Source organism: Tripterygium wilfordii, chromosome 5 (genome assembly GCF_013401445.1).
Source record: "Tripterygium wilfordii isolate XIE 37 chromosome 5, ASM1340144v1, whole genome shotgun sequence".
NCBI classification, from domain to species: domain Eukaryota; kingdom Viridiplantae; phylum Streptophyta; class Magnoliopsida; order Celastrales; family Celastraceae; genus Tripterygium; species Tripterygium wilfordii.
In genome coordinates this window covers 455,565-482,506 of record NC_052236.1, presented here as the reverse complement: position 1 = coordinate 482,506, position 26,942 = coordinate 455,565, and the positions used below count along the sequence as shown (strand labels likewise).

General features: G+C 37.6%; 3 protein-coding genes and 1 long non-coding RNA gene across 7 annotated transcripts; 1 reads left to right on the top strand and 3 right to left on the bottom strand.

Moving 5' to 3' along the window:
- Window positions 1–5,174: 5,174 nt before the first annotated feature.
- LOC119998816 (UDP-glycosyltransferase 91A1-like) lies at window positions 5,175–7,191 on the bottom strand. Its single transcript, XM_038846260.1, has one exon. The coding sequence runs from the start codon at window positions 6,736–6,738 to the stop codon at window positions 5,329–5,331; it is 1,410 nt and encodes a 469-aa protein (XP_038702188.1). The 5' UTR covers window positions 6,739–7,191; the 3' UTR covers window positions 5,175–5,328.
- Window positions 7,192–7,239: 48 nt separating this feature from the next.
- Window positions 7,240–10,734, bottom strand: LOC119998815 (probable 1-deoxy-D-xylulose-5-phosphate synthase 2, chloroplastic). Its single transcript, XM_038846259.1, has 10 exons — window positions 10,573–10,734; window positions 10,197–10,364; window positions 9,792–9,956; window positions 9,552–9,702; window positions 9,171–9,442; window positions 8,797–9,070; window positions 8,415–8,722; window positions 8,060–8,341; window positions 7,689–7,973; window positions 7,240–7,595 (listed from the first exon to the last, which is right to left on the bottom strand). The coding sequence occupies exons 1-10, from the start codon at window positions 10,660–10,662 to the stop codon at window positions 7,443–7,445; spliced, it is 2,148 nt and encodes a 715-aa protein (XP_038702187.1). The 5' UTR covers window positions 10,663–10,734; the 3' UTR covers window positions 7,240–7,442.
- Window positions 10,735–18,485: 7,751 nt separating this feature from the next.
- Window positions 18,486–23,331, bottom strand: LOC119998229 (probable glycosyltransferase At5g03795). Its single transcript, XM_038845493.1, has 6 exons — window positions 23,006–23,331; window positions 22,563–22,925; window positions 21,993–22,279; window positions 19,963–20,195; window positions 19,227–19,384; window positions 18,486–18,709 (listed from the first exon to the last, which is right to left on the bottom strand). Exons 1-6 carry the CDS (start codon window positions 23,171–23,173, stop codon window positions 18,608–18,610), a joined length of 1,311 nt encoding a protein of 436 aa, XP_038701421.1. The 5' UTR covers window positions 23,174–23,331; the 3' UTR covers window positions 18,486–18,607.
- A 1,676-nt stretch (window positions 23,332–25,007) lies between these two features.
- Window positions 25,008–26,587, top strand: LOC119998341. Of its 4 annotated transcripts, XR_005468225.1 has the most exons (4): window positions 25,008–25,170; window positions 25,526–25,650; window positions 25,827–25,883; window positions 26,537–26,587. It is a non-coding gene; the product is annotated as an uncharacterized LOC119998341 (long non-coding RNA). The 4 variants fall into 4 exon arrangements; XR_005468227.1 differs by lacking the exon at window positions 25,827–25,883 and having other exon boundaries at window positions 26,537–26,557; XR_005468224.1 differs by lacking the exon at window positions 26,537–26,587 and having other exon boundaries at window positions 25,526–25,709; window positions 25,827–25,888.
- Window positions 26,588–26,942: the final 355 nt, after the last annotated feature.

Here is a 26,942-nt window from a genome sequence, read left to right as displayed (position 1 = left end):
GATTTGGGTATAAATCTTGTGTTTCTATGTTTGATTGCAATTTCTTCATGCTTGTGGTGTTTGGCCAACACTTTAGGTTTTTGGACGAAATTGTTTGGTGAATTTGCTTAGACAATAATATGTCAAGTAGATTATGCTTCTTGAAACACTTGATTATGAATGTGTCTCCCTTTAATTAGGTGACAATTTGTATGAATCCTAATCTCCATAGAACTTCATGAATTCCTATGCATGTTTAGACCAATAGGATGGCTAGAATGTATTTTGGAATATCCGACCTAGACCAATAAGATGGCTAGTAATCGATTGTAGGGAGATTTGGCTTAAGTGCGCTAAAACCGACTTAGGTACGGATTCGTTATGCCCGAATTAGCAAATATGTGTGTGAATTTGTGTCATTGCAAGTCATTTCCCAAGGGGGATTCCAAAGCCTTGGTGTTCATCTCATTTGCATTAGTTGCATCCCTATTCTAAGAAAATACCAAAAATACTTTGCTCTTTACTTGTCTTAGTTTAATTACCAACCCAAACAATCTTGAGTTGATATTTACTTTGTTTGCATTGTACATACATACATACAAGTATACATTTGGATTAGACATAACTCCATCCCTGTGGATTCGACCCTTGCTTATCATTGTGCTGTAGTCGCCGACTAGTACACTTGCTAGTAAGGTTAATTTAGACCCAACAAGTTTATGGCGCCGTTGCCGGGGATGGTAGCTTACGTTTGATCCATTTTTGTTATTTGTCCATAATTTTTTTTTTCCTTTGTTTGTACATAATACTTGTACATAATATTTGTTAACTAATTTTTCTTTTGTTGGCATATGCTTCGAGATGGAATATCCTCCACCATGTGCTTATCAGGGAGCAGGTTTTTATGGGTCGAGCTTATATTTGCAAGGATATAATGCAAGGACAACTCCTCCAAACCATGCCCCATATCCACCATGCAACTCCTTCTCCAACACTTATAACTCTGGAAGGTGTGAACGACCTCAATTCCTATGGAACAACTACCAGCATCAATTTGTTCCTACACAAGCAACACCACCACCATTGCTTGAGCAAGCACAAGACTCATCTCTACAAGACATACTAAATGCATTGGTTACGAGTACCCAAAAGTTGAAAGCAAACACTCAAGCTTGTAGAGAGGAGATGTGTCAATGGGCTTCACCACCACCGCCTGAGCAAAGACATGAGTCATCTTTGGATGACATACTCGATTCCTTAAATGTGAGTACCCAAAATTTAGCAGAGGCAACGCATAGGATGGTATCAAACAAAAATCAGCTTTGCCAACCTATGATGAAAACAAGTGAGGGGAAAGATATATGTGAGACAACTCAAGCAGTTACATTAAGCAATGACAAAAAGTTGGAGCTTAGAGGAAAAATTGAGTATAATTATGTGGATGAAGAGGAGTATGAGATAATGCTTCTCACTTCACTTTCGGAGATGGATCCACCAATGAAGGAGGGCATTGATTTAGAAGAATCAGAGAAGTCTCCATCAGCTGCAGAATGTGAGATAGTTTCAATCGAACAAGAAATTAATGGACCTACATGGGTTGAGCAAGATATAGAAGAGAAAGCTCTTGTCGATTCCGAAAAAAATTTGAAAGCTGAAGATTTGGAGAACAAGTATGATGATAAGGTGGAGGCAGAATATGATAACTTTGTAGAGAGGCATGAGGATACCACACTCCACAATCAGGTGCTATCACCATTTGAAGTACAATTCATTGACTTTATTGGAGTTGAAGAGCTTAATGTAAATCTCAGTGCTTCCATAATGCAAATCCTGGAGGAAATTTTGCCAACAAAGAAACAATGGAAGCTTCAACAAAGCATGGAGAGCTACATTGCAAGATCATTGAAGAAGCTTCCCCTCTACTCAAAATATCTCTTCCATTGGCATGGAAAACTACAATTTCAACCAAGAGGGCCAAAGGAATTTAGAGATAGAATCTTTTTGATGGGCACATCAAAGAAGGATGTTTGTGCCCTATTTATTGAGCCACTGCAAAGTGGTGGATCTCGTCTAGCTGAAGACAAGAGGAGGGTGCATATAGACATTGAAGAATTGTGGCCAGGCCAGCACCCCAATCCACTCGATGCATGACTCTAACCCCCAGGTTGTATTGTTTCAACTTGTCCTCTTTTTAGTGCATTATTACATTGTTATGTTTTGCATTGAGGACAATGCATTCTTTAAAGTGTGGGGTGGTGGACTGCATATGGATTATCTTGTGCAAAATTTCACATGATTTTTGTAGTAGCTGAATTTAAAAAAAAAAAAAAAAAAAAAAATTTCAGTGCTTGAATCTTGCATATTTATGGGAATTTTCTGTTGAATTGAGTGCTATATTGAAATGCAGCTAATCTTGGTTTGTGGAACCCATCATATCCTTCTATATGCTTGACGTCTACTCTATTGCACAATCACTGTAATTCACCTGCACGAGAATGTGTGCTTGTGGGGTATGACTTGGGTGAATAGATGTTGGATGTGGACTTTCTCTAAGATGATCTAGAACACCGTGTTAGTTATATTCTTGGCACTAGTTAATTACATGCATGTTAAAAAAAATAAATAAATAAATAAATAAATTTGATGATGATTAAAAGCATGTTCCGCTCTTGTGATCTTGCTGAGTAACCGGGGCTCTTGTCTAACCAACTCGAGTTTCGCGTAAAAAGGTAAGACAATCTTGATGAACATACTAGGCTAGCTTAACTTCGAAGCCTTTTCAACTCGAGTGATTGATCCGAGGTGTGCTTTATCACATAATGCCCTAAACCAACTGGTTGGGAGTCATTGGTTGAGAACTCGTTACATGGGTTGACTAGAAAGCTTAAAGGAGTGAGCATTGCACGGGCCTAGTAAGATGAAAATAAAAAAAAAAAAAAAGAGAAGAAGAAAAAGAAGAGAAGTATGTATATAAATAAAAGTGCCTTGGTATTACTACTTGACTGTTCTTGGAATTCTTGGAATGTGACTATGTTTGGCGCCTATGAACTCTTGGAAGCCAAATAATTATACATTTCTTCTTTGCACGCACTTAATGTAGACGAAGTGATTGAGTAGACGGATAATCTTCATTGAGTATATGTTTGGATGAAGTGTGGGGTCTCCACATCTTTTTGATTGCATGGCATTGATGTATATTGTTTCGATTCTAGTGATTTCCCTCCCATATGTTTGATTTGAGTTATCTTGAAACGTTTGTGGGTGTCGTTCTTGTAAGCCCTCAGGAGACAAAACTCCTCCACTAGGGACACCTAGGGGTTTAACGGCTTGTTGCATATGCTAAATGCAATCGCGATTCCTGCGTTAGTGAGTTAGGATGTTAGTTGGTAGATGTACTTTGTTTAGTTTTACTTGAGGACAAGTAAGGTTTAAGTGTGGGGTGTTTGATAGTTATGATAATACCTATTGTTTTTGGTAGAAATATCCCCCTCTTAAGCTTTCTTTTGATAAATAATGAGTGTATTTATGTGTTGATTTGTATTTTGATAGGTTGATTGCGGTTTGGATGAAAAGCGACGGAAAAAGGGCTGAATTGAAGAAAATGTCCACCGACCTTCGTGTGTTCAAATAGTCATAACTTTCTGTCACGTTATTGGAATTGAGCGCAACAAAAGGCATTGGAAACTAGACATCTCAAGCTTTCCGTAGAATCTAAAATCATGCAAATCGGAGGTCATATGGAGAAGTTATGGTCATTTGAATCATGTGCCTAGGGGTAACGCGCCTAGGCGTGGCGCGCCTAGGCGCACAAATTGTGCACGCCCAGGATCACTCCTGCACGCCCAGTCCAGAGAGTTGGACTTGAATTTTAAGTTGTGCACGCCTAGGATCACGCCTAGGCGTGCGCCTAGGCGTGTTCCTAGGCGTGGTGCGCCTAGGCGTGAAAAGCAATTTTCTGAGGTGTTTTAAGTCGCGATTTGTCCGAGCTACGGGAGACTTTTTAACCTAGAACTGAATTTCTGGGGAGCGAAAGCAGAGGGGGAAGGCGATTCTTGGAGCTAGGAGGAGAGATTCTTCAGCTCAACTTGGATTTACTCAACTAATTGGGTTTATTCATGATTTTCTCATCTCTCCTTTTGTGTTTTTCTCTCATTATGTGTAACTAAATCTCTTGTGCCAAGGCTAGGTTGAAGCCTTGGGTTTGATGACTTTGTTTATGACTTGATTTACATACATATGAGTTGATTTGGGTATAAATCTTGTGTTTCTATGTTTGATTGCAATTTCTTTATGCTTGTGGTGTTTGGCCAACACTTTAGGTTTTTGGACGAAATTGTTTGGTGAATTTGCTTAGACAATAATATGTCAAGTAGATTATGCTTCTTGAAACACTTGATTATGAATGTGTCTCCCTTTAATTAGGTGACAATTTGTATGAATCCTAATCTCCATAGAACTTCATGAATTCCTATGCATGTTTAGACCAATAGGATGGCTAGAATGTATTTTGGAATATCCGACCTAGACCAATAAGATGGCTAGTAATCGATTGTAGGGAGATTTGGCTTAAGTGCGCTAAAACCGACTTAGGTACGGATTCGTTATGCCCGAATTAGCAAATATGTGTGTGAATTTGTGTCATTGCAAGTCATTTCCCAAGGGGGATTCCAAAGCTTTGGTGTTCATCTCATTTGCATTAGTTGCATCCCTATTCTAAGAAAATACCAAAAATACTTTGCTCTTTACTTGTCTTAGTTTAATTACCAACCCAAACAATCTTGAGTTGATATTTACTTTGTTTGCATTGTACATACATACATACAAGTATACATTTGGATTAGACATAACTCCATCCCTGTGGATTCGACCCTTGCTTATCATTGTGCTGTAGTCGCCGACTAGTACACTTGCTAGTAAGGTTAATTTAGACCCAACAGTCCACGTAGGAGAATTTATGTACACATATATATTACATGTATATGTGTGTCTATATATATAAAGGTCACGCCAACTTTATTGGCGTGATTGATCTTTTGTCACCATTCACGCCACTATTGATGGCGTGATCGTTTAAAATTTATAAACAACACGCCACTAGCAGTGGCGTTTAGTGCTATTTTGGGAAAATTTTTCACTTGAGTGTTATATTAGGACGTATTATGAGGGAGAGTGTTATTTTGACAAAAAACTCGAGATTAACTGCCAAGTCAGGTATGTATTTTACTGAAAATAGAGATTGAATAATTAACTCTGTTGCAACCGATCATATCAAGATGTGGGGCATCCATCTTAGGATAACCTGCCTTTCAATCTTTTACTGACACTTGGCAGTTGGCACATGCTGTCGTATTATTTGACAGTGACACGGGTACGTGACTGAAGATGTCGCAGCAAATTGTCCACGTAACGTTCTTGAATACCACTATCTCCAAACAAACCCTTCATCTCCTTGACCTTGTCTCTGTACACTTGACCTTCTTCCTCCACCATCACCAGCCTCACTGACTCGGCCACTGACTCCCTTGTGAACGATCCGTCTCGCTCGTTTCTTGGAATCAAGTACCCGATCTTCTTCTCCTCCAAAATCCTCGCATTTATCCCTTGCTCAGCCAAGAAAGCCAGCAGTATCAGAGCTTTCTCAAACTGAATCGCCTCCACTACCGACGTCCACCCGGAGTGAGTCAAGAACCCGCCCACAGAGTCATGACTCAGAATCTTCAATTGAGGCGCCCAGCTCGTCCATATGAAGCCACGCCCTTTAGTTCGCTCCTCGAACCCGTCCGGTAACGCAATCGGGTCCGGATCGGATTGTCCACGGCGAGTCTTTAGTACCCAAAAGAATGGTAACTTGGATAGTTCTAACCCGAGTGCAATCTCAGTGAGTTCGTCTTGACTCGGTTTCGCTTCGCTCCCGAAAGCCACGTACACTACAGATCCCCTCTCTTGCTTGTCAAGCCACTGCTTTGTATGCCTCCACGTGTCGGTTTCTTCATCGGTTTCATTAGCCGTCGTGGGAAGTTCACCAACCGGAAGAACCGGTTTCACGTGAATATCTTCCAACATCCGCAACCATTCCGGCTCAAACTCGTAACAACCTCTCACGAGGACCGCGTCGCAGCCTCTGACCACCATTTCTGCGCGGGCGAGATCTGAGATATCGGACTCAGCGCCGGCTAATGAGTCGAAGATTCTCAAAACCTCGAAAAACCGAAACGACTCCGTGGTGGGAAACGGAACCCACTTGGGCGGGGCAGTGAAATCCTCTAGTTTCGTTAGATCATCGTGAAAGTCCAGGGAAGGTAACGTGGGCTTGACGTAGCTAACCATTGCCGCGTTAAAGATACTGAAAAACGCATTCGGGATACCGAGGTTACGGGCTATGGGAGGGAGCCAGTAGAGACTGAAGTCGTAGAGGATCCAGTCCGGATCCGCGGATTGGAGGAACCGGGTCATGGGTTCTTGGAGGCCATCATGGGCTAATTTGAGATGAGAGACTTTGTTGAAGGGAAGATCTGACGTGGCCTCCGCATCTTCTGGAAGATTGTCCACTTGGGGGAGTGGGAGCTTCACGAAGGTTACGAGAGGAGCTATGTTTGGAGGGAGTTTTGGAAGGCGATCGATGTTTTTGGGGGTGGAAATGAAGGAGATCTTGTGACCTTTTCCGGCTAAAAGCTTTGCGAGCTCTAAGTAGGGGATTATGTGACCGAAGGCTAGCCATGGAAACATGGCTATGTGAAGCTTATGATCTTCGTTGGCCATGAATGAAGAGCTGGTGCAGTGTTTTGACTTGAAGAAGAAATATATTATATGCTTGTTCTCTTACATGGATGGTTTGAGTATTTATAACAAGAAATACCTTTTAGCGCATGTGCGTGGATTGTAGCAGGTTCTAACACCCATTCTGGCGCGTGAGACTTTTTACCCTCAACACTACCATTTTTTTAATTATGCCTGATTAGTGTGAGAGGAGATTCGGACCTGGGTCCTAAGAATATTATTTCTATGCCATGACCACCTTGATTAAGACTTGCCGAGTTAATAGCTTGGCTGTAATTGAAGATTAGTCTATCCGACGTTCATTGTGCTTGTATGTAGATATGGTTGGGTTCTTTGTGTCCAGATCCATTCATTTTAATTGTGAGATGGGGCCAGGTAGTCTCTCTTACCCTCGGTTGTCTCCTCTGCAGTAGAATGGTTTGCATGGACATGTTCCTGCATCAGAACTTCAAGTAAACGTATAAATGGAAAAGAGAACATTACTGAATTCTAAAGGAAAATATTTGCTCCATTTGATCTGTTGTTTATTTTTCAATCTCATAGCATGTATGGTGCTAGAGCTTGATATATGTACAGATAACACTGAATTATAACTAAATATCTCCTTTGTTTTATGGGAGGACCTTGAGCTACTGAGATCAAACTAGCCCAACATGTTCATGATTTCTAACATAGAGCCTTACTCTTTAGGGATGCTTAAACTGCAAAGCTTCTTTTGCCATCCCCAAGAGAGACAGGACAGTTGCAGAGATATGCCTCGAGGAGAGCCCGGCTTCTTCAATCTGATCTTGGGGTGATCCATGATCGATATATCTGTCGGGAAGGACCATTGACCTCAACTGCATAAAAAGTTCCACCAAGAATTAGAACCAGAATAAGAATTGTAGCTTGAATAGCGACGAAAAATCTTGTGGGAGGGAGACAAGTTTTACCTTAAGGGGTCCGTCTAGAATACCACTTAAGCTTAGGAAGTGGCTTACATGAGAGCCAAAACCTCCAATGGAACCCTCTTCCACAGTTATTAGGATTTCATGCTCACTGGCCAATTGCCTAATGAGATTTGTATCCAAAGGCCTGCAAAATCTTGCATCTGCTAGTGTCACCAGAATGTCTTGGGATCTGAGCATGTTTGCAGCTTCTAAACATTGTTGAACTATAGAGCCATATCCCAGAATTGCAACTCTGTCACCTTCCATTAGTATTCTTCCTTTCCCAATCTTTTTCAATTATAAAGAGGCAAAAGTTAGAATTAATCATCTGTTATTTATACTTATCTTTGAAGTTTAAGTGTTGATTATGCTACCTCAAGTGGGTTTCCTTTATTATTAGGAGGAAGCAATGCCCCAACCCCGTTGCCTCTTGGGAATCTGAAGCAGCTGGGCCTGTCATCTATGGCTGCTGCTGTGGCAACCATGTGCATCAGCTCTGCTTCATCAGATGGGGCTATGACTACCATGTTAGGTAAGCAAGCCATGTATGTAATATCAAATGCTCCACAATGGGTTGGTCCATCTGAGCCAACCAAACCAGCTCGATCCATGGCAAAGCGGACAGGTAATTTTTGAAGATCAACGTCATGTATTACCTTTACATTCAATAAAAGTCATTAGCGCCAATTTTACAGTGAATGTATCAAAAATGCTTTATTTTTCTATTACCTGATCGTATCCCCGTTGCAGGAACGTTGAATAGATGGCACAAAATGGCTTAAGACCCTCTGTGGCTAAACCAGCTGCAAATGTAACTGCATGTTGCTCAGCAATCCCCACATCGAAGCAGCGTTCCGGAAATTTTTTCTGGAAATAATTGAGACCAGTGCCACCACCCATTGCCGCATGGATGCCTACGATCTTATCATCTATCTCGGCTTCTCTGATTAAAGATTCAGCAAAGTACTGTGTATAGGAAAGGGTAGGGGATTTGGGCTTGAATTGCTTTCCTGTTTTAGTGTCAAACTTCACAACTCCTGAAAACATGAAAGAAGAAAGATCATTCAAGTATACATGCCACCTGTATGGGAAAATAAACTTTCTGTCTCACCATGCATTTTGTCAGCTGCTGCCTCTGCTGGGGAATAGCCCTTTCCTTTCTCCGTTACGATGTGGATCAGAACCGGGCCAGGTGCAGGCATGGCTCTGACCTTTTGGAATATGGATACTAGATCATCTACGTTGTGCCCGTCCACGGGACCAATGTAATATAGACCTAGCTCTTCAAATAAAGCAGAACCAGAAGCTCCAATCATTCCCCTGGCATACTCATCCACTTTAGCTGCTACTTCATGTGCTTGAGTACCAATTTGCTTCGTGATGTTCTTCAACAGGTAAAACACAAGTCAGATTCTTGATTATATAATGAGAATTCTTTGAAAGAGTTGTGAAAAACACAGAATATAAGAAAGCTTAGAGATCTACTTTTGCAGCTTCACGGAGTTTGCGGAACTTGGTGCTTGCTTGGATCTTGCTCAAGGTGCTGCTCAGGGCACCTACTGGGGTCGCAGGGCCATCCAAAGTAGCAGTTGGTAGAGATACCTGCTTATTGTCATTGAGTATGACAATAAGGTTAGAATCGAGGAACCCAGCGTTGTTCATCGCCTCATATGCTTGACCAGCAGTCATGGCTCCATCTCCAATCACAGAAATGACATTGTTGTTTTTCCCCAGTAGATCTCTTGCAACTGCCATGCCTGCAAGTTTTTCCCACAAAATAATGTCACTTTAAGCAGAACTTTTCCGCACTCTACTTTCTATAGCATCAGATTAATGGAGGAGAAGTTTCTGTGGAAAAGAAAATACCAAGACCAGCAGAGATGCTAGTAGAACTATGTCCAGCACCAAAAGCATCATAAATACTCTCATCCCTTTTAGGAAAACCAGCAAGTCCTGAAGTTTTCCTAATGGTGTGCATCTTAGACCTTCTTCCTGTAAGGATCTTGTGTGGGTATGCCTGCAAAGTGCATTTAAGGTTACTCTTGTGGACATCTCAAGAAGAAAATTTATTTTTCACTTCCATTAGAAATATGAAGCAAATCCCACCTGATGCCCAACATCCCATATGATTTTGTCTTCAGGGGTATTAAACACATGATGCAGAGCAACTGCCAGTTCCACAACTCCCAAGCTTGCACTAAGATGCCCTCCTGTCTTCGATACTGTATAAACAATATCTGCTCTAAGCTCTGCTGCTAGTTGTTCAAGGTCCTAAAGATATATTTTCATGTCAAAACATTGCATCATTATTTCTTTTCTTTTCTTTTCAGAAAAAAGAAAGAAAAGAAAAACAGCCCCAAAAATCTGCATCAGTCCCAGGTTAACCACTGTGTTGCCTTACTTGTAAAACGCATCACTGTTATATTAAAGATAGAATGCAGAAGAAAAGGGACTGATAAACATGACTGAATATGGCAGTGCATTATCATTCATCTACGCAGATTGATTTACCGGTATGGAGAGATTCTTCATATGTGCAGGGAAATTGATTGTGTCCAACAATGGTGTGGCTGGTTTTTGTCCTGAGTAGTCAATTTTCCATCCATCCTTGTCTTTGCGTATCATCATCCTCCCTTTCTCACCATCTGAGCTAATATTGGTAGAGGATCTCACAGAGAACTGTAAACACAACATCATCCTCCAGCATTAAACCAATGATCATGGAAGGAAACCCACATCAGAGGGAAAAAAAAAAAAAAAAAAAAAAAACCAGTTTCCAAATCAACCCAAAATGAAGAAAAGAAAGAAAAAAAAAAGAGAAATAAAGAAATCAAAACTGGGAAAATAAAGACCAATCCTTTGAATTGATTCCCCCATTGAAATTAACCTTTTTTCTGTCACCGGGGATTGTCTTTCGGATTTGCAGGGACGGAGACAGAGATTGGCCTGTTCTGAAGAAAGACCCAGTAGTCGCCATTCCTTAACAAATCTAGTGACAAGGGAAAGAAAGAGAAAAGGAGGTGGTGAGGGAGTAACAAGAGAAGAGGCAGAGAGCCGACTTTATAGTGTTAGAGGTGGCAACTATTGCGAGTGTCCGCTTGTGAGGCATTATTTCGTGTTATAATATAGTCAATTTCTTTGAAAATATTCGCCAATCCTAGTAAATCATATTTCAGATCCTTCATAACCAACAACTTCAAAAATGACGTCATTTTCTTAATTTTGGTATCACTGTTGGACAAAAATGTGGATAAGAAAATAGTATCTCATTTGAAAGACTCTCTTTGGTGAAACGCTACAAAGTTTGAAGTCGCTTCTCTTCAAAAAGTTACTACAGTGGCGGATTTAGAAAATACGTTGAGGGTGAGCTTGATTAGCGAAAAGAGTTAAAAAAATTTAGGGCTTTTATTTAAAAGTGTATGGGAACAAACAAATATCTATATATCATTAAAAAAAATTTGAAATACTGTTGAGAAAATCTATATATCATTAAATAAGTAAATGTGTATATATATATATATATAGTCATTAAATTACACATGACAAATTACAACATAAAATGTTCAAGAAAACAAAAAAAAACTATTTAAGTTGTGCTAAACAATTTTTTATTGAGCCTAAATCATTATGTATATGTGAGGGTGTATCAATCAATATTTCTTCTCTTGTACAAGTGACAAGTGTGTACCAATCCATAATTATAATTTCTATATTAACTATACATATTGATATCATATAGCTATTAGAAATTCAAAAAACTTAACGTGGGCTTTAACCTTATTTCAGGATTTTGGACCTTTATATATATAGTAAATCATTTTTTCCCAAAAATATATAATAATTTTTTTTTCGGGAAATGTTTAGGGTGACCCACCCTAAACACATTGGGGCTCGACCACTAGATTAGTATCGTTTCATTTGAATTAAAAAGACGTGATTATTGGTACGAATACAACTCTTCATTTCAAAAGATATGTTCATTCATGGAAATACATGTCCCTTATATGATGCCTGATGGGTAAAAATGCTCAATTTGAACTTAAAACAGGTCATGTGATGTGTCGATATTCGGATGCCTAAAACTTTTGCTACAGAGTTCCAAATCTAGTGATCTTGATAGCGATGGAAAGTAGATTTCTCAGGTTTCGCATGGACGTCAAATTCTCTTGGTTTCCGTCATAACTGACGAAGTTATGGAGTTGTAAAGTAGAGGCAAAAAGTTGAAATTGTGCAGAGTGACAAAGTCCATTCAAGAAAGACTTTTATAAGTCCAAATGGAAGAGGCTTGGGCGGCTGGAAAGTGGAGCAGCGGAAAAGAAAGAAGGGAAGAATTAGAAGAGTCACTATAAGAATAAGAATAAGGGAGCCGCAAAAGGAGAATCTAGGTTTTTTTTTAAAGGATGGGAAAAAAAAAAAAAAAAGGACCCGAAGAGGAGAACGGGGGCGGCTGGCGCACGGCAGTGAAGGAGCAAGGAAGGAGGGGATTTTCGCAGAAATTGGTAGAAAATCTTGTATTTGACTGTTCGGATACAATTTGTAGTAGAAGTCATACTCGAATTGCGAATACTTTCTTGCAATCTTAACACCATACTTGCCTAAACATAGAAACCATTTGCAAGGACTTATGTGATCGCTATATAAGTTGTTATTGATCTAATTGCGTTCTTGTTTGTTAAACTAGTTAGTATAGACGTCATAGATAGTTGTAAATTAAGAATAGACATAATAAGTTAGACGTTATGACTACTACATGAATTAGCGGACTTGGTCTTTGATATACATGAAGGAATTGATAATTGACAACTGAAAGATTTAAGTACAATGAAAGATGATGAAATCAGAATCCTATTACTTCCGTCAAATTAATTTCTCCTACAACTCTTTGATTTGTTCTTTGCATTTTTTTATTTAGAATTGATGCTTCCTTTCTTACGTGAGAGATCATTTCATCTTCGAAGATTTTTAGTCCGATCACCAGAAGCAACAGTGGTGATAAATCAGTTTTAAGAAAACAGTATTCAACGTGACTTGATCAACATTTCTACAATTATTATTGTTATTGCAAACAAATTCTGCTTCATTCAACTACAGTTCACGGTTTTCTCCACTTGTGTTACTGTTTTGTATTTATCCTAAATATATATTAGTATTTCAAGACTACTGAACACAACAATCACAGTGGCCAGTGGGACCATCCCAACATGACCAGCTCCTTGGTTTGAACTTTGAATGGTAAACTTAATTAATGTGGAGTCTTATACATACATATACATATACATATACATATATATATATAAATGGCTTCTCACATCCGCACCACGACCAACTCCTTGGTTTGAATAGTAAACTCGGGTGTAATTGTTTTGTTGTCAACATGAGAAAAATGAGAAATTTGATAAGTTCCCACGTCTGGTTTTGATTAGTGCACTGAAAAAGATCCGAGGTGTTGTACCTGTTACTCCATATCATTATGGTATGGTAGGGGTTGGATCTTCCGATGGTTATATATATGACAAAACCAACCTTCAAACAATTAACCGAACTTTTTCCTAAGCTTATTGACTTGAACTTCGGTTCAATTGCCGAGCTTTCAAGAGAAACAAACTCATGAAGATAATCCGATATATTTACGAGAAACGAAACCCTAATACGGACAATATGATTGATTGTATCTAGTGTTGATTTCTGACAGTTTAACCAAAAAATGGTTCAACTTTCATTACCATATTTGCATGTATTGATGTATATACTGTAAGTGCGAAGAAAAACAACATATATCTTTGTGGAAGTAATATTCTTGTGTTCACGTACAAGGGTCTGAGCTAATTTACCATGTGAGACATTTTTGTGTGTGTGGATATGATGTGAGTTTAGACCAATATCGGATATCCAAATGACAAACATTGAGGGAGAAAAAGCACAAGAAAAAAAAGATGGTTATGAATACAGTCTTCCTTCCTTTCCATCGAAATAATAAATTTGAAATAAAAAGCATATCTTATTACCTACCCACTCCATATTTTCTCATGCATTTCTTTTTATATTGTACAAAAAGTCAAAAACCATGAAAGTGAAATGTAGCAAGATATTTAATATTAAAAAAATATTATACGATATCTTCTTTTTTGCATTTTCCACATTGTTAGCCAATTTGACAAAACCTAGTCTATTGTCCACATGTCAAATAAATATAAATAGCTAAACTTTGTGGGTGTTGAATTTTGTGGGTGTTTTGTAATAAACATTGAACGTGCAATAAAAAAAAGTATCTATTAGGGAAAAAAGTACCATAGTCATCACGTAGTCAATCAAATCAACCAATGGTTTACTAGTAGTAGTGATAGCAATTTCAAAAACAATAATGATACAGATCTTAGTTGCTCTATCCCAGTTATATCAGTTGTTAATTTCTACGCAATGAAATCTATGTGTATCATGTGGGACATATGAGGTTCAAGAAAATCACTTGAATCCTATGCATCCAACGCAACTGTTAGGATAACTGAAATACCAACTAGGGACATCTTTTATCATTTTCGTTCCAAAAATTAGTATCCCAAATGTCTCAAATATGATGTATGAGATAATGAATGACTTACTTTATTTTTAACTTAAATGTGACGGGTCGACATAAATCCACTCATTACTTTATGAGAAAAATTATAAAAGCAAACTAATTAATTAGTTTTAATATTCATTGAATACCTTGTTTTGATAATGAAGAATAACACCATGGGTCTGTTTGGGCGTGTGTTGGGTTTTCAGCTGCTGTGGTGATGTGCTGTGAGTTCTAAAACTGTGGTGCTGTGCTGTGCTGTGAGTTCTAATGAAAAAAAGTGTTTGGCGCGTCAATTAAAAAAGTGTGTTGAGGTGAGGTAATGATGTAGTTTTGCGTTTGGCAATTACAAATTACGTTGAGGTGTGATGAGAGATAATTTGTTGTTTAAATTATACATTGGAATAAATATATTGTTACATAAATATATTGTGCAAACGTACGAAATTATGTAGCGCCATACAAGCCACTACAATCTTCACTTGAGTTTCAAACGAATATGATGGCATTCATGATAATATCAACCACTTTTTTTTACCTAATCTAAAATATTGCATAAATTAAAGACAAAGGTAAATAGTAGCATATAATCACTAGCATTGCAGCCAAAATGGTGTATGGTATATATATGTATATATATGTACATGTATATACACATGGGTTTGGGTCTTTTGAAAAAACTAGAGATAGAGAGATGAGTCTTTCATACAAAACGGTATCTCACAAAACAGTATCTCACAAAACAGTATCATAATCAAAACAGTATCTCACAAAACAGTATCATAATCAAAACAGTATCTCACAAAACAGTATCTCACAAAACAGTATCATATACAAAACAGTATCTCACAAAACAGTATCTTACAAAACAGTATCACATACAAAACAGTATCTCACAAAACAGTATCATATACAAAACAGTATCACATACAAAACAGTATCTCATACAAAACAGTATCACATTTGCATTTACAAAATGGGTTGGAGATGGTCTAATGGATTAACCCATACTTAGACCTACAGAACAAAGTGCAAGACCATAATAGGCAAAGCTCTTTCCTGGCAGGGTAAGTATAAGGACACAGGTTCCTTGTATACCGCATTTAATTTATGCAATATAGATAATGCAAAGTATATATGTTTCCTGCATGTATGATGCTCGTTAAAGCAGATTGAATAGAACAAGATTCATGGGCAAAGCTCGGTTGTATAAGTAAGGGAGAGCATGGTTTTATGGGCCGAATCCCCACTTTTCTATGCATCAATTCACTAGCCATTCAATCGATTGTCAAGAGGGGAATCTTTACGATATGGATTTAGCTTTCAGCCACAAGCAAAAGACAACTTTAAAAACAAACGGATTTTTTTCCCCTCACCCTCAGTCAATAATTTGTTTTTAATGGGGGGTACAAAAGACTAGTACAATGGTCCTCAATCGAAGACCAAGCAAGAGCTGGGCATTAACGCAAGCAACTATCAGGGCCTATGATCACCATTAATCAAGTTCAGCTAAATACATTATGATTATCAAAGAACGAATATAGGAGAATAGCAAAATATTTAACGGAGTAGAAAAGCAAACACTCACCCAACTACTCCTCTGCTGCTATTCTGAAAGAGATCCAGACCCTTTATGTGCTGAAACGAACCCGATCCAATGTCACGTTTCAACGCTATTTTCGTCGATAAAAAACGCATACAAATGTTAAGAGAACGGATAACAAGAATTGATGAACAAAAATACCAATAAACAAGAAAAAACTCTTTGGAAACTACCTCAATCATGCCATTTGACAGGAGGATGTCGTGCTTCAGGGAGAGAACAGTGGAGGAGCGGCTGGACTTGTTGTAACTGGTAAAAGAGAAGATGATAGGGTTGAGGGTAGAGTTGTAATAATAAAAAAATTAGGAGGACTTTTCTGACATTTCATTAACGTATCTGACGGAAGGTTTAGCGTCCCGCGTGCGTTTAACTTCCACTTTTTTGCTGGCCATAGCTGTGATCTGCTTTACTAAAAAACTCAACTCAGGTGTGGTGAGGTTGCTGCTACCACATGCCCAAACACAAATAACCCAGACGCATCCATATAAAACACAATGAGGTGCGTTTTGCAGTGTTTGAACTCACTGCCAAACATACCCCATATAAATTTGTTATTTGGACAAAAATTAATCCGTGACCACAAAGACATTGATGTCATCCAATAATCATTAAACACCCTTTGAAATATTTTAAATATCTATCTTCTTCAATCAATTTAAGTAAAAGAATATATTCATGAATGTCAAGATACATGGATCTGTTGGTCCTACGCATATATGCAGTTCAATCACGTTTGTATGATTGAACACAAGTCGAAGTCAAGTGTGTTAATTATACAAAACAACTTAATTACATTTAAATATAATGAATATTGTTTTTGTGATTATAATTTTCTCCACTTACGTAGGAGGGTTGAAAAAAAAGGGGACTAAATTATAAAATATAAAAAAAAATTAATTTTGAATTTTAAGCTTTGAACTTGTCAGTGGGTAAATGATTTTGACAGCTACAGACAGAATAAACATGCCGGCGACATTGATGGTGGTTGGGATCTGCTGTAAATTTTTTATGGCAGGTATCGTTGTATTGTTTCCAAGGTCATTAAAAAAAATTTATTTTATTTTTAAAAAATTACGAACGTGTTTTGATCATGTTTATGAATGTAACGGTATTTTTTTGTCCCATACAAAAATCAAATTGAACATGAAAAAGATATGAAAATTATGGACTATTAAATATAAACAATAACATTATATATTTATCTTGTGATGAATTTAATTTTTATTTGGGATGAAAATTATACCGTTAGATTCGTAAACATGATCAAAACACATCCATGATTTTATTTTATTTTTAGAAAAATTTTAAACACCTACTATTTATTAAAATGGGGTCTACTGGAAAAAAAAATTACAGCAGACCCCAACACCCCGGCATTGATATGTCCATATAGCAACGTGAATCTCCTTTGTCTTCTTCACACACTCATAGTCATTATCATGATATATGTTTATTCAATTATGCATGTGTGTTTTCATTATCAGGTCCACACCCAACAAACAACTTGGACTCTTAGATGGATTAAATTGACAAAAATATTCAGAAAAACCTATAGATTTGACTACCCAATTGGGAGTACCTTCAGTAGAAACCACTACAGTTTTTTTCTGCAGTTTTAATAACATACGTCTGATCAATTTATAAGTATGAAATTCTCATAATTTTTTAAATTTGATAAAAGATTGAACATCTGTGATTAAAATTAGAATGATTTGTAGTAGTGGAGGTGTCGTCCGTCCGATATTTGGGTTCACCGTGGAATTCAGGATTCATGACTCCAAAGATACGTGTATATATATAATTAGAAGACGGCCATGTAATTTTTTTCGTTAGAGATAATGCCAACGTATTCATGTCAAATAGTCCACTAATACACGCCACAATTTGTCTTGGTTTCAATGGCTTATGCCACGAAGCTGACAACAGAGGACAATTCATTCCCATAGAAATAAATACTTGCATCTTTCAATTGACTAGTCTCTTTGTTTTTCTTTTTTGTTTTTTTTCCCTACTAGTCAACAAGTCAACAATGGAGTAGTGTTACAACTTTGAACACATGATTCAACCCAAAACCAATTATATTAGAATATTATATAAATGATATGAAATGTGCTAACCCAATAACAAATTAATTTATCTGGTTAAATGAAAAAATTATAAATTATAAAATGATATCATATAGTAGATTTTTGGGTTCAAACTTTAATTTTCACAATTTTCTATATTTAAAATATATATATATATAAGGATTGAGGCAGCAACGAAGAAGTTGCATAAAATGAAGACCATGAACAATTTTTTTAAAAAAAAGCCAGAAACCCAACAAAAAAAATAAAATGAGAAAAAGAAATCAATCAAGGCACGACAAATGGAAAGCTGACTATAAAAGAACAAATGAATACTAAAATCACTTCCTCCAAACGTCATAAAGGAAATCACTACAAGTTAAACTTTACAGCTTCGGATTGGCTGATTTAATTGTATTGGAATTTGAAAGACGTGTTTGATTTGATTTTTTGTGTAATAAATGTATGACCTAATATTGATTTTTATTGGGTCATTAAAAATAACTCATTGTGAGCTCTTAGCTTGCAACAGGCTAACAACCCCTCAATTGGGGTTATAAACTTATATACTCGACTTGATGATACCCAAGTTTTCAAATACCTCACCCCACTTACTTACAAACAATTAAAAAAAAATTGTTAGCTTGCAATAGTCAAGTGGTATACAAAATTTGATAGGATTACACTAATTAACGAGTTAGTATTTGATAACGTGGTGGCGCAACCAGAGATCATACATCACCATATGAAATGCATCATATTTGATGGGTGGTGAATTCCACTGGAAATGTTTCTGGACCTGGGAATCACACAGCAAGATAATATAATCAGCAATAAACAACTTATTCTCGCAAACTTAAAAAAATTTCTTCAAAGATATCTGTAAAACAATAAGAGCTAATCGACAGACCCTAAACAGTAATCATCTTAAAGACCTTCTTGTAGCAAATCATATCATTGATGGAAAAGTTTTTTCAAGACACTTTTTGTAGCACTCAGCTCGAGTGGGGGAGGCGCCGAGGCTACAAGCTTCAACAGTGTCAAGCTTAGTGCTACTGGGTGAGCTACCGAGTGGTGAAAGGGCTCAGTGCTCTAAATCCCACATTGTCTAGGGGAAGAAGTGAAATACATAATATAATAGGTCAAATTTCCCAACCTAGTAAGACCGGTTTTCACGGCTCAAAGATGAGCCATGAGAAAGCAAAATCGTGCAGGCTAGTGAGGGCTGGCCCAAATCAGACATTATCTTACTACGCCAGGGAGGGACGGACTCTTAACAATTTTAATTGTCTAAGTTGCAACGGAGAGGCATCTACCTTTACTAAATTCTTATGCAGGGCAGGGAAATCTACATCGGATTTGGCCTTCAGAATTTGCTTGAGCTGGTAAACATCTTGCTCCTTAACAATGACAGAAAAGTTGTGCCAATCAAGAATATCATTGAATGGCAAGTCATAGTAGTCGGACAATATTACTGCACAGAAAAATACAAACATGAGAAAGGAATAGCATAGGCAATAATAGAAGAATAACACTGTCACAATCAAAACCCATCTCAGTCAAATGCGCAAAAAAAAAAATAAAGCTGATTTACTAAGTTCGAATCACTGCAACTGCAAAAAACGGTGTTGGATTCCTATGTTCAGGACTTGAGGAATATATAATTATACGAGGAAGAGGAATTAAGCGATTCATCAATAGCTATAAATGCCATTTCAGACACAATCTGTGAGCGTTAACAGAGGCAACCTGAAGTGTCCTTGCCTAAGCATATTCCTACGAGTATTACAAGGGCCAGGACCTATGTGAAAATTCAGGAGCACAAATGCCAAGGCAGCACCTATGTCAAAATTAGAAGATCGAATCTGCAATTTCTCTACTTTATTGTGCTAAGTCATATTGCTGGTGCATTCAACTGATGGTAATTGAAAAGATTGTCTGAAGGTCATGCTAACCATTTTAAGGACATATCTTGAATAACAATTAAGGGGAAGCCATGTAATCAAAATTTCAGAAGTACAACAAGAAATATGGGGGAACATAAATCTTTACCAGGAACACATCCATAATGGATTGAATCGGCTATGCGAGCACTGTTAACCTGGGAGCCACCAGGACATATGCAGAACTTAGTCCTGTAAAATCTCTTCTGATATACAAGATTTCCAGTGGCCCTGCTTATTCTGTTGTTCGAAATATCAAGCTCTGTGTCGTTCTCCCACACACGTGCTAGGATAACTCTAATTTTAGAGTTTCGATGACCAGCCCAAAAACCTAGTGTTGTCCTGCAAAGCATTCTCACTGTCAATGTGAGTCGTGAAATATAAGGCCTGATTCATCCCATTTAACATTATTGAACCCCCTTGCATGCACATATTTTGAACTCGTTTCACAGGGCCAATAAAAGAGGTACTACAGTGCCCAAAAGATTAACTCTTGATGCCCTTACAGTTGTACCAATTGCAAACATATTTATAACAAGACACTTCCAAAATCATTGACATAGACCAACAAATATACGCCAAGCAATGTAGTTAAATGGAACAATGCAGCAGCAAAGTCAATGCCTACAGGACCCTACACACAGACACACACAAACTTAACTATATCAAAAAACAAGTGAGTGACAGCGCAGGAATATAAGTCAGTTGCATGATACTAACTCTAGAACATTTTTTAAAAAATCATGCACATCACTCAAAAATTGCCATTGAACCAAATGATAATGAACTATCTATGCATAAGAGCAGAGACAGGAAGCTCCTCCCTCACAAAAGGCATTTTATTCTTTTTCCTCGCACTATCCAAATAATTACCAGAAGACTTTTTTCCTCTCAGTACAAACTTTTACGTCTTTCTATTTCTTCCCTCCAAACTGTACCATCAACCTAGATGGTTGAGAGAGGCAGTCCTCCCCCTCAAAAGCTCATCCTATTCCTTTACTCACCACTCAAATAACAGCGAGAAGACCTATTACCTCTACGCACAAGTTTTCAATGCTTTCAAAATCCATAATTCTCCTTCAACTAACCTCACTAGGACTCAAGAAAAACCCCATCATTATTTACTTTGTGCCAATAACCATTCAGCATTTTATGTTTGGAAACCTCATCTATTAGTTTTACTAAACTAGATATGGTTGGGAACATGCACTGCAGAAAATAAATTTTTCAGAAAAAAAAAAGTATATATTCTTCAACATAGACTAGACATCTTTTCAGTATTAAGTAGTGCAATTAAACTTGAAAAGAATGGAATCCAACATATAAGTATTTCACAGTGAAGGCAGGGTCCACGATAATGGTTTATGGCACAAATCTTCAAAGCCACTTGCCAAGTACACCTTTTAAAACAGAAAGGCCTTACACCCAGCTAAGAAGACTGTTCTCATTGGATTAAACTATTGGAAGAATATAACAAGTTCTTGGAACAAAAGAGAAGCAGAAACACAAGATACCATTTAACGAAAAACCTTATATAGTAAATTCTTCACACATCATCATTGTCATCATCAAGCCTTTACAAACCACCCCCCCCCCCCCCCCGACCCACCCCAAAAAAGAAAACTGTTGATAGCTGTATGAACACATTACAGAAAATTAGATGATAACATACCACTTGGATTCCCCTTTGCCTTTAGTTCCTATCTAACACTCTCAACTAACCCTATAGATTCCATAATTTCAACAGAAATTACACAAGAAAAAAAGAACCCCTGCAACCCCAATTTGAACTCATGTAACTTCAACTACTAGTATCACATATTCTCTAACAGGATAATGCAAACCAGTGGCTAGCCAGAGTAAAAAAAATCTGCAGGAAACCTGTATATGAGTGTATCTATTACAAAAGTGGAAGGATATCTTTAAGTGTCTAGATCACAATAACACTTGGACCAAAACTACTCATAATATGAACAATATTGACCTTTTTTAAGCTAAACTGAAAAGCTCTAAAGTCTTAACAACAAACTAATGCTTAAGCTTAATATTTTGAAGAAAGGAATTGAAACAATTATATAAGAAAGCCAAGTTCTTAAATGAAGCTTAGAATCTTAACAAGTTCAAATCTTGTGCAATTACCTGTTTTCTATATCATTTCCTCCGGCTGGAAGGGCAAAAGGCTGAAGTACCTGAGGGAGAGCAACATCTTTGTGTGGGATGAAATTAACATCATAACTTGGGGAGCACACAACTCGAATTGCATTCTTGACAAGAAATGGAACCCCTTCAGTTGCCCTCACACCTACATCATGACACGTGACAAAGAAATGATCTGCACCCAGTGTTCTGTTCCAATAGGGATACTTAGCTATCAAGCTATCCACATAATTCTGAACAATTATAGTCATGTTCTCATAAGATGTGCCCTGCACACAATCACCCAATCATCAAATATCAAACACCATAAAACAACAGAACTCTATCAATCAGAACAAACCACATTGCCACTCACAATTCACACAATCGTGTACTTTGGACTATAGCAGTCATTATCATCACTGAAAAAGTGCAATAAAAGAGTGCCCTTCATTGGAAAACAGAGAAACAAGCTTCAACCACATAAAGAACCGTAGAAGCAAATCCCAGAAACAATGGATATGCCACAAAACACAGGATGCAGTCATTGATCAAATACAGGAAGACCCTTACCTTGCCTCGCATCTTGTGGCACGAGAGCGGGATAAAGAACATGTGCGCCTGATCAGGGTCTTCTGTTCGGAACTTACTCTCCCTAATGTTCTGAAAGAAATACCCCTCGCTGGCATACTTGCCGGTGAGCTTCCTTGGGGTCTGGTAGAACGTGTTAGGGTCTCCATCTGGGTATATATAAACCTTAAATTTCCCCTCCATCTCCTTGTAATTCAATCGAAACACTTCCGGGTTATGGTACAGATCCGATATCTCATCCTCACCATCACCATCGTTACCATCAACCTCTTTTTCCACAGTCTCTCTCACTTTCTTCTCAGGATCAGCAGCAGCAAGGGTAGTAGTTACAGCAACACCAGGAACCTAAGAAATCCAAAAGGGGAAAAAAGAAATTAAGGGGACAAAATTAAATTCTAAAGTTCGGGAATTGTTGGATTTGGTACCTGTGGAGGGGAAGAGTAGTGGGAATGGAGTTGGGGGGAGTTGAGGGACCTGAGGGAGAGATAGGTGAAGGAGATTAAGGTTAGAACGGCGAAAGTAAAGAGGGAGCCTTGGAGAGAGCAGAAAGTAGAGGACGGTGATGGCATTTGTTGATGCTTCCCCACCGTCATCGCCGGCGATAGCAACCACGAGGTGTAGTTATCGGAGCTTCGCGGTTAAAGAGGACTCTGTGAAAAGTTGCGTTCTTTGGCTTACGATTTTGATTTCCCTCAATTATTTACTGCCCGTGCTTTCAATATTAAGACTTGTTTGGATTGAAAAATGGAGCGTAAGTTAGAATTAATGAAGATGTGCGAATTTTGATTTTTGGGATATAAATGTTTGGATTATGGATGATGGATGTTTAAGTGTGTCAAGATTTGTTATCAATTCAAAAATGTTTGATAAGGGGGTTGTACCAAATTCGACTTGTTCATGGTTTGAGATTGCCTTTCTAGAAAAAGATTTCAAATTTATTTTGAGTCAAATGGGAAATACAAGAGATAAAAGAATAAAATTAAAAACAACACATTGGTTTGAATGCATCAGAAATTTCATTGAATGAAAGTTCATCATGAAATGTATTGAGGCGTGTTTTACAAGCTAAATCAGAAACATAGTTGCGGGAAGCTTGGAAAATAAAGGGCTAAGATAGAATCTAATTGGCCGGAGCCATGCAAATTGAAAAGATAAGTGATCGGAATCATTGCCTAAGAACACAATAAAGGTATGTAGATGCAGAGTTTGTTTTTGATGCTGGGTTAATGTAGATTTCTCTTCTTTCTCCTTTTATACTCTTCATGGTGATCATGGTAGTCTTCAACTCTTGTTCCCTTAGCGCGTTCTGAACATGTACAGACATGGGAGATTGTGGGGAGCTGCTCTTTTGCTCATTGTTGGGACTATTGGATCAGAACTCTTCATAACCGCAACATCCTCCTTATAGTAGACATCATGGTGAACATCCTGGGTCGTGCTCCTTCTTCATAGAGGATGTGGAAGTATTGGGGGCATGCCTATCGATCCACTCTCCTAGATTATAGGTCTTGTGTTTATGATTAAGAAAAAATGGCAAACCGTTGTCATTTTGATAATACTCATGTATGATAAATCGTGAGATTATTGGATAATCTTGATTTCCAACAATTGTCTCCTGGATTTCAGGATAACCAACATTAGATTTTCATGTAAAATGAACAAACATTAAACAAAAATCTTCTTGACCTTGCCACGTGTCCTCTGAAGATTGGTTGACAATTGTAAATTATGGGTCCCACACTGTCACCTTTTACTAGATGATTGAAGGTAATTTATGGTATAAACAACTTCTCTCAATTAACAAAATGTTATGTTAGTGTTAGATTTATAATTATACATCGCTTGTTTATGAATAAAAACACAAACTTCTCTTAATCAACAAAATATTTTCTAGATGTAGAAGTTAAAAAAAAAGGTATAAACTTCTCTCAAACAACAAAACTATGAAATGGTCTAGAGAACTATTAAGAGTGTGTTTGGATTGAAGGATTTGAGGGGAAGGGAAGAAGAAGGAGAGGAAGGGAATGGAAAGTAAAATACTTTTCTTTTTCTCCTGTTTGGATATATAAAATCGAAAAGAAATAAAATTGCTTTAATTTACTATTTTTTTAATCTTTAAAATTCTTAGGTAATAAGAATAAAATAAATTTTTAACTTATAAATAATTTAATTAGCCCTTCGTTCCTTCAAAATGACTTCATTTTTTGGAGGAATTATTTTTCTTAGCAGAAATTTAATGAAATATTCTTCTCAATTCTCTTCATATCCCTCCTGTTAATTGTTTAAAAATTATTCAAACAAGGAAATTTGATGGAAGGAAATTCTCTTTTCCTTCTCATCTCTTCCCTAAATCTCTCACTCCAAAGTCCAAACACATTCTTAAGTAAATCCGTGTAAAGAAATAAAGCGGTGCCGTTTCTTAAATAAGCGAAAAGCGGGAGCAGAAAAGTACTTTGTTCTTGACTTCTTTCCCTCTTCTTCGTTATTTCTTCTGTCTTCGTGACTCCGTATAACCTCGCGATTCGTACTTCCACTCAAACTCTCTCAGTGGTTAAGAAATCAATCAGCGAGGAGATTGCTCGTACACCAGGTATTCATAGTAGTCTCAATCTTGTACTCTAATTTTGTAATTTTAGGGATTTGCAGAGCAAAGTTTCTGTTCCAAATCTGGATGCCCTAGTTTTCCTATTAGCCTAACCTTTCTTTTTTTTGGGATGATGATACAAAGGTCTCATATTAGAAATCTGGGTTCGAATTTCTAATTTTGGGGATTCAAAAGTTTGGTTCTTCAATTGGTGCTTGTGAGTTTGTTATTTATTGTACGATGTTCTTGTGAATTTGGGTTCTCCGGTACGGCTTCCAGCTTGAGTCTAGGTAGTTTTGTTGAATGCCTTGAGAAATATTGGGGCTGTTCTTAGCAAGACATTACTTTTTTGGTACCCCAGGCCTTCCAGGCTGCCTCGACTATAGAAAGCCTAAATCATATTTGGCAAAGTGGAGGACCTTGGGGCGGTGAACAATTAGTGAGGTCAAGATGAAGATACTGGTATTGCTTGCTTGAAGAAATGGAGTGAGTCCTTTTTATATGCCACAAAGAACTTCACCAGGCCACAAAATGTGCTCTCACATGTATGAGAGATGATACCGATGGATTTAAAACAGTACTCTTTATCCCAATTAACTTGTTGGGTTGAGATATTTCACATGATTTATACATATTCTAACACTCCCTCATATGTGAACTAGGTAATCCGATGGCCCAACATTAGGACTACTCTCGCACACACAAAGGACACATTTGGGGTAACAACAAATTGGGGGTTTAAATTGCGAAAGCTTATGTTTGAACCTAAGACCTCCTGCTATATTGAGATTAGTTATTTTGCCATTCAAATATCTAGTCTAACTGATTCATGGACATGCTAGATGTTTGGTATTTCTACGAGGCTAGTTGCTCCTAATTAATTCGAATTCAGCTCATGCATACTTTTGTTCTTGTCCACTTTCATTAGTTGGGAAGATCCCAATTGACCTCTTGGGTTGGGCTCAAATGACTTGTCTTGGCTCTTTATTTGACCGATTATCTCTCTTAAGATGTTTCTATTTGGAGGTCTTTTAGATACTATGACTGGAAGCATGTCTATCCTCTTGTTGGCATTTTTTTGTGACCGAAGATGTTGGCTCTCTTTTTTTTTTCCTGCATTGATTATTTTTCATCTTTTCTTCTATTGAGGCTCCAAACATGCTTTATGTGACACATGATATTGGCTCTTTTTTACTGCATCAATTATGTTTCTGCTCTTTATGTGACCAGTTTTTTTAAGCTCGTGGTTGATCCGATCCTCATGTGTATACATTAGGTCGAATATCTAATGCTTTTAATTTTTTTTTTCTTGTCTTCTGTTTATTGTGGAATATATAATAACTGGATTCAACTATCTGTTGTATGATTCCAGGATAAAATTCAAGGTGGTCTGCCGTTGATATATTGTGTAGATCATCGGGTGGTTAATGCAAGATCCGAGGATGCCAGAGTCAGAAGACATTTCAATTCCCAAGCCACGGAAAAGGAAAACGCCAACCCAAAAACCAGCTATATTTCACGTTCAAGTGAGTGATGTCAAAGATGTTCAACAATCACGGTCACCTACAACCTTAAGAGCAGAGAAGAAGTCTTCCAAGCGCAGTGTGAAGAAAGAACCCTCTCCTTTGTTCCAGCAACCAGAGAGATCAAACTCAGATACTTTGCCAGACTCCTCTGCGTTCGGAAACAAATACAGAACACTAAGGCGGAAGTATTTGTTAATGGAGGAAGAAAACTTTGCCTCAGAGAGAGAATTGATAGAACTTGAAGACGAGGTT

Excerpts from the sequence above, each read along its gene's own strand:
- LOC119998816 (XM_038846260.1), bottom strand. The coding sequence starts at position 6,738 with ATGGCCAACGAAGATCATAAGCTTCACATAGCCATGTTTCCATGGCTA.
- LOC119998815 (XM_038846259.1), bottom strand. The coding sequence starts at position 10,662 with ATGGCGACTACTGGGTCTTTCTTCAGAACAGGCCAATCTCTGTCTCCG. Across the intron at positions 8,723-8,796 it reads AGCAGCTGACAAAATGCATG|GAGTTGTGAAGTTTGACACT; the intron begins GTGAGACAGAAA and ends TCATGTTTTCAG. Across the intron at positions 7,974-8,059 it reads ATAAAGGAAACCCACTTGAG|ATTGGGAAAGGAAGAATACT; the intron begins GTAGCATAATCA and ends TAATTGAAAAAG.
- LOC119998229 (XM_038845493.1), bottom strand. The coding sequence starts at position 23,173 with ATGACGGTGGGGAAGCATCAACAAATGCCATCACCGTCCTCTACTTTC. Across the intron at positions 22,280-22,562 it reads GCCACAAGATGCGAGGCAAG|GGCACATCTTATGAGAACAT; the intron begins GTAAGGGTCTTC and ends GATTGTGTGCAG. Across the intron at positions 20,196-21,992 it reads GGAAATGATATAGAAAACAG|GACAACACTAGGTTTTTGGG; the intron begins GTAATTGCACAA and ends AATGCTTTGCAG.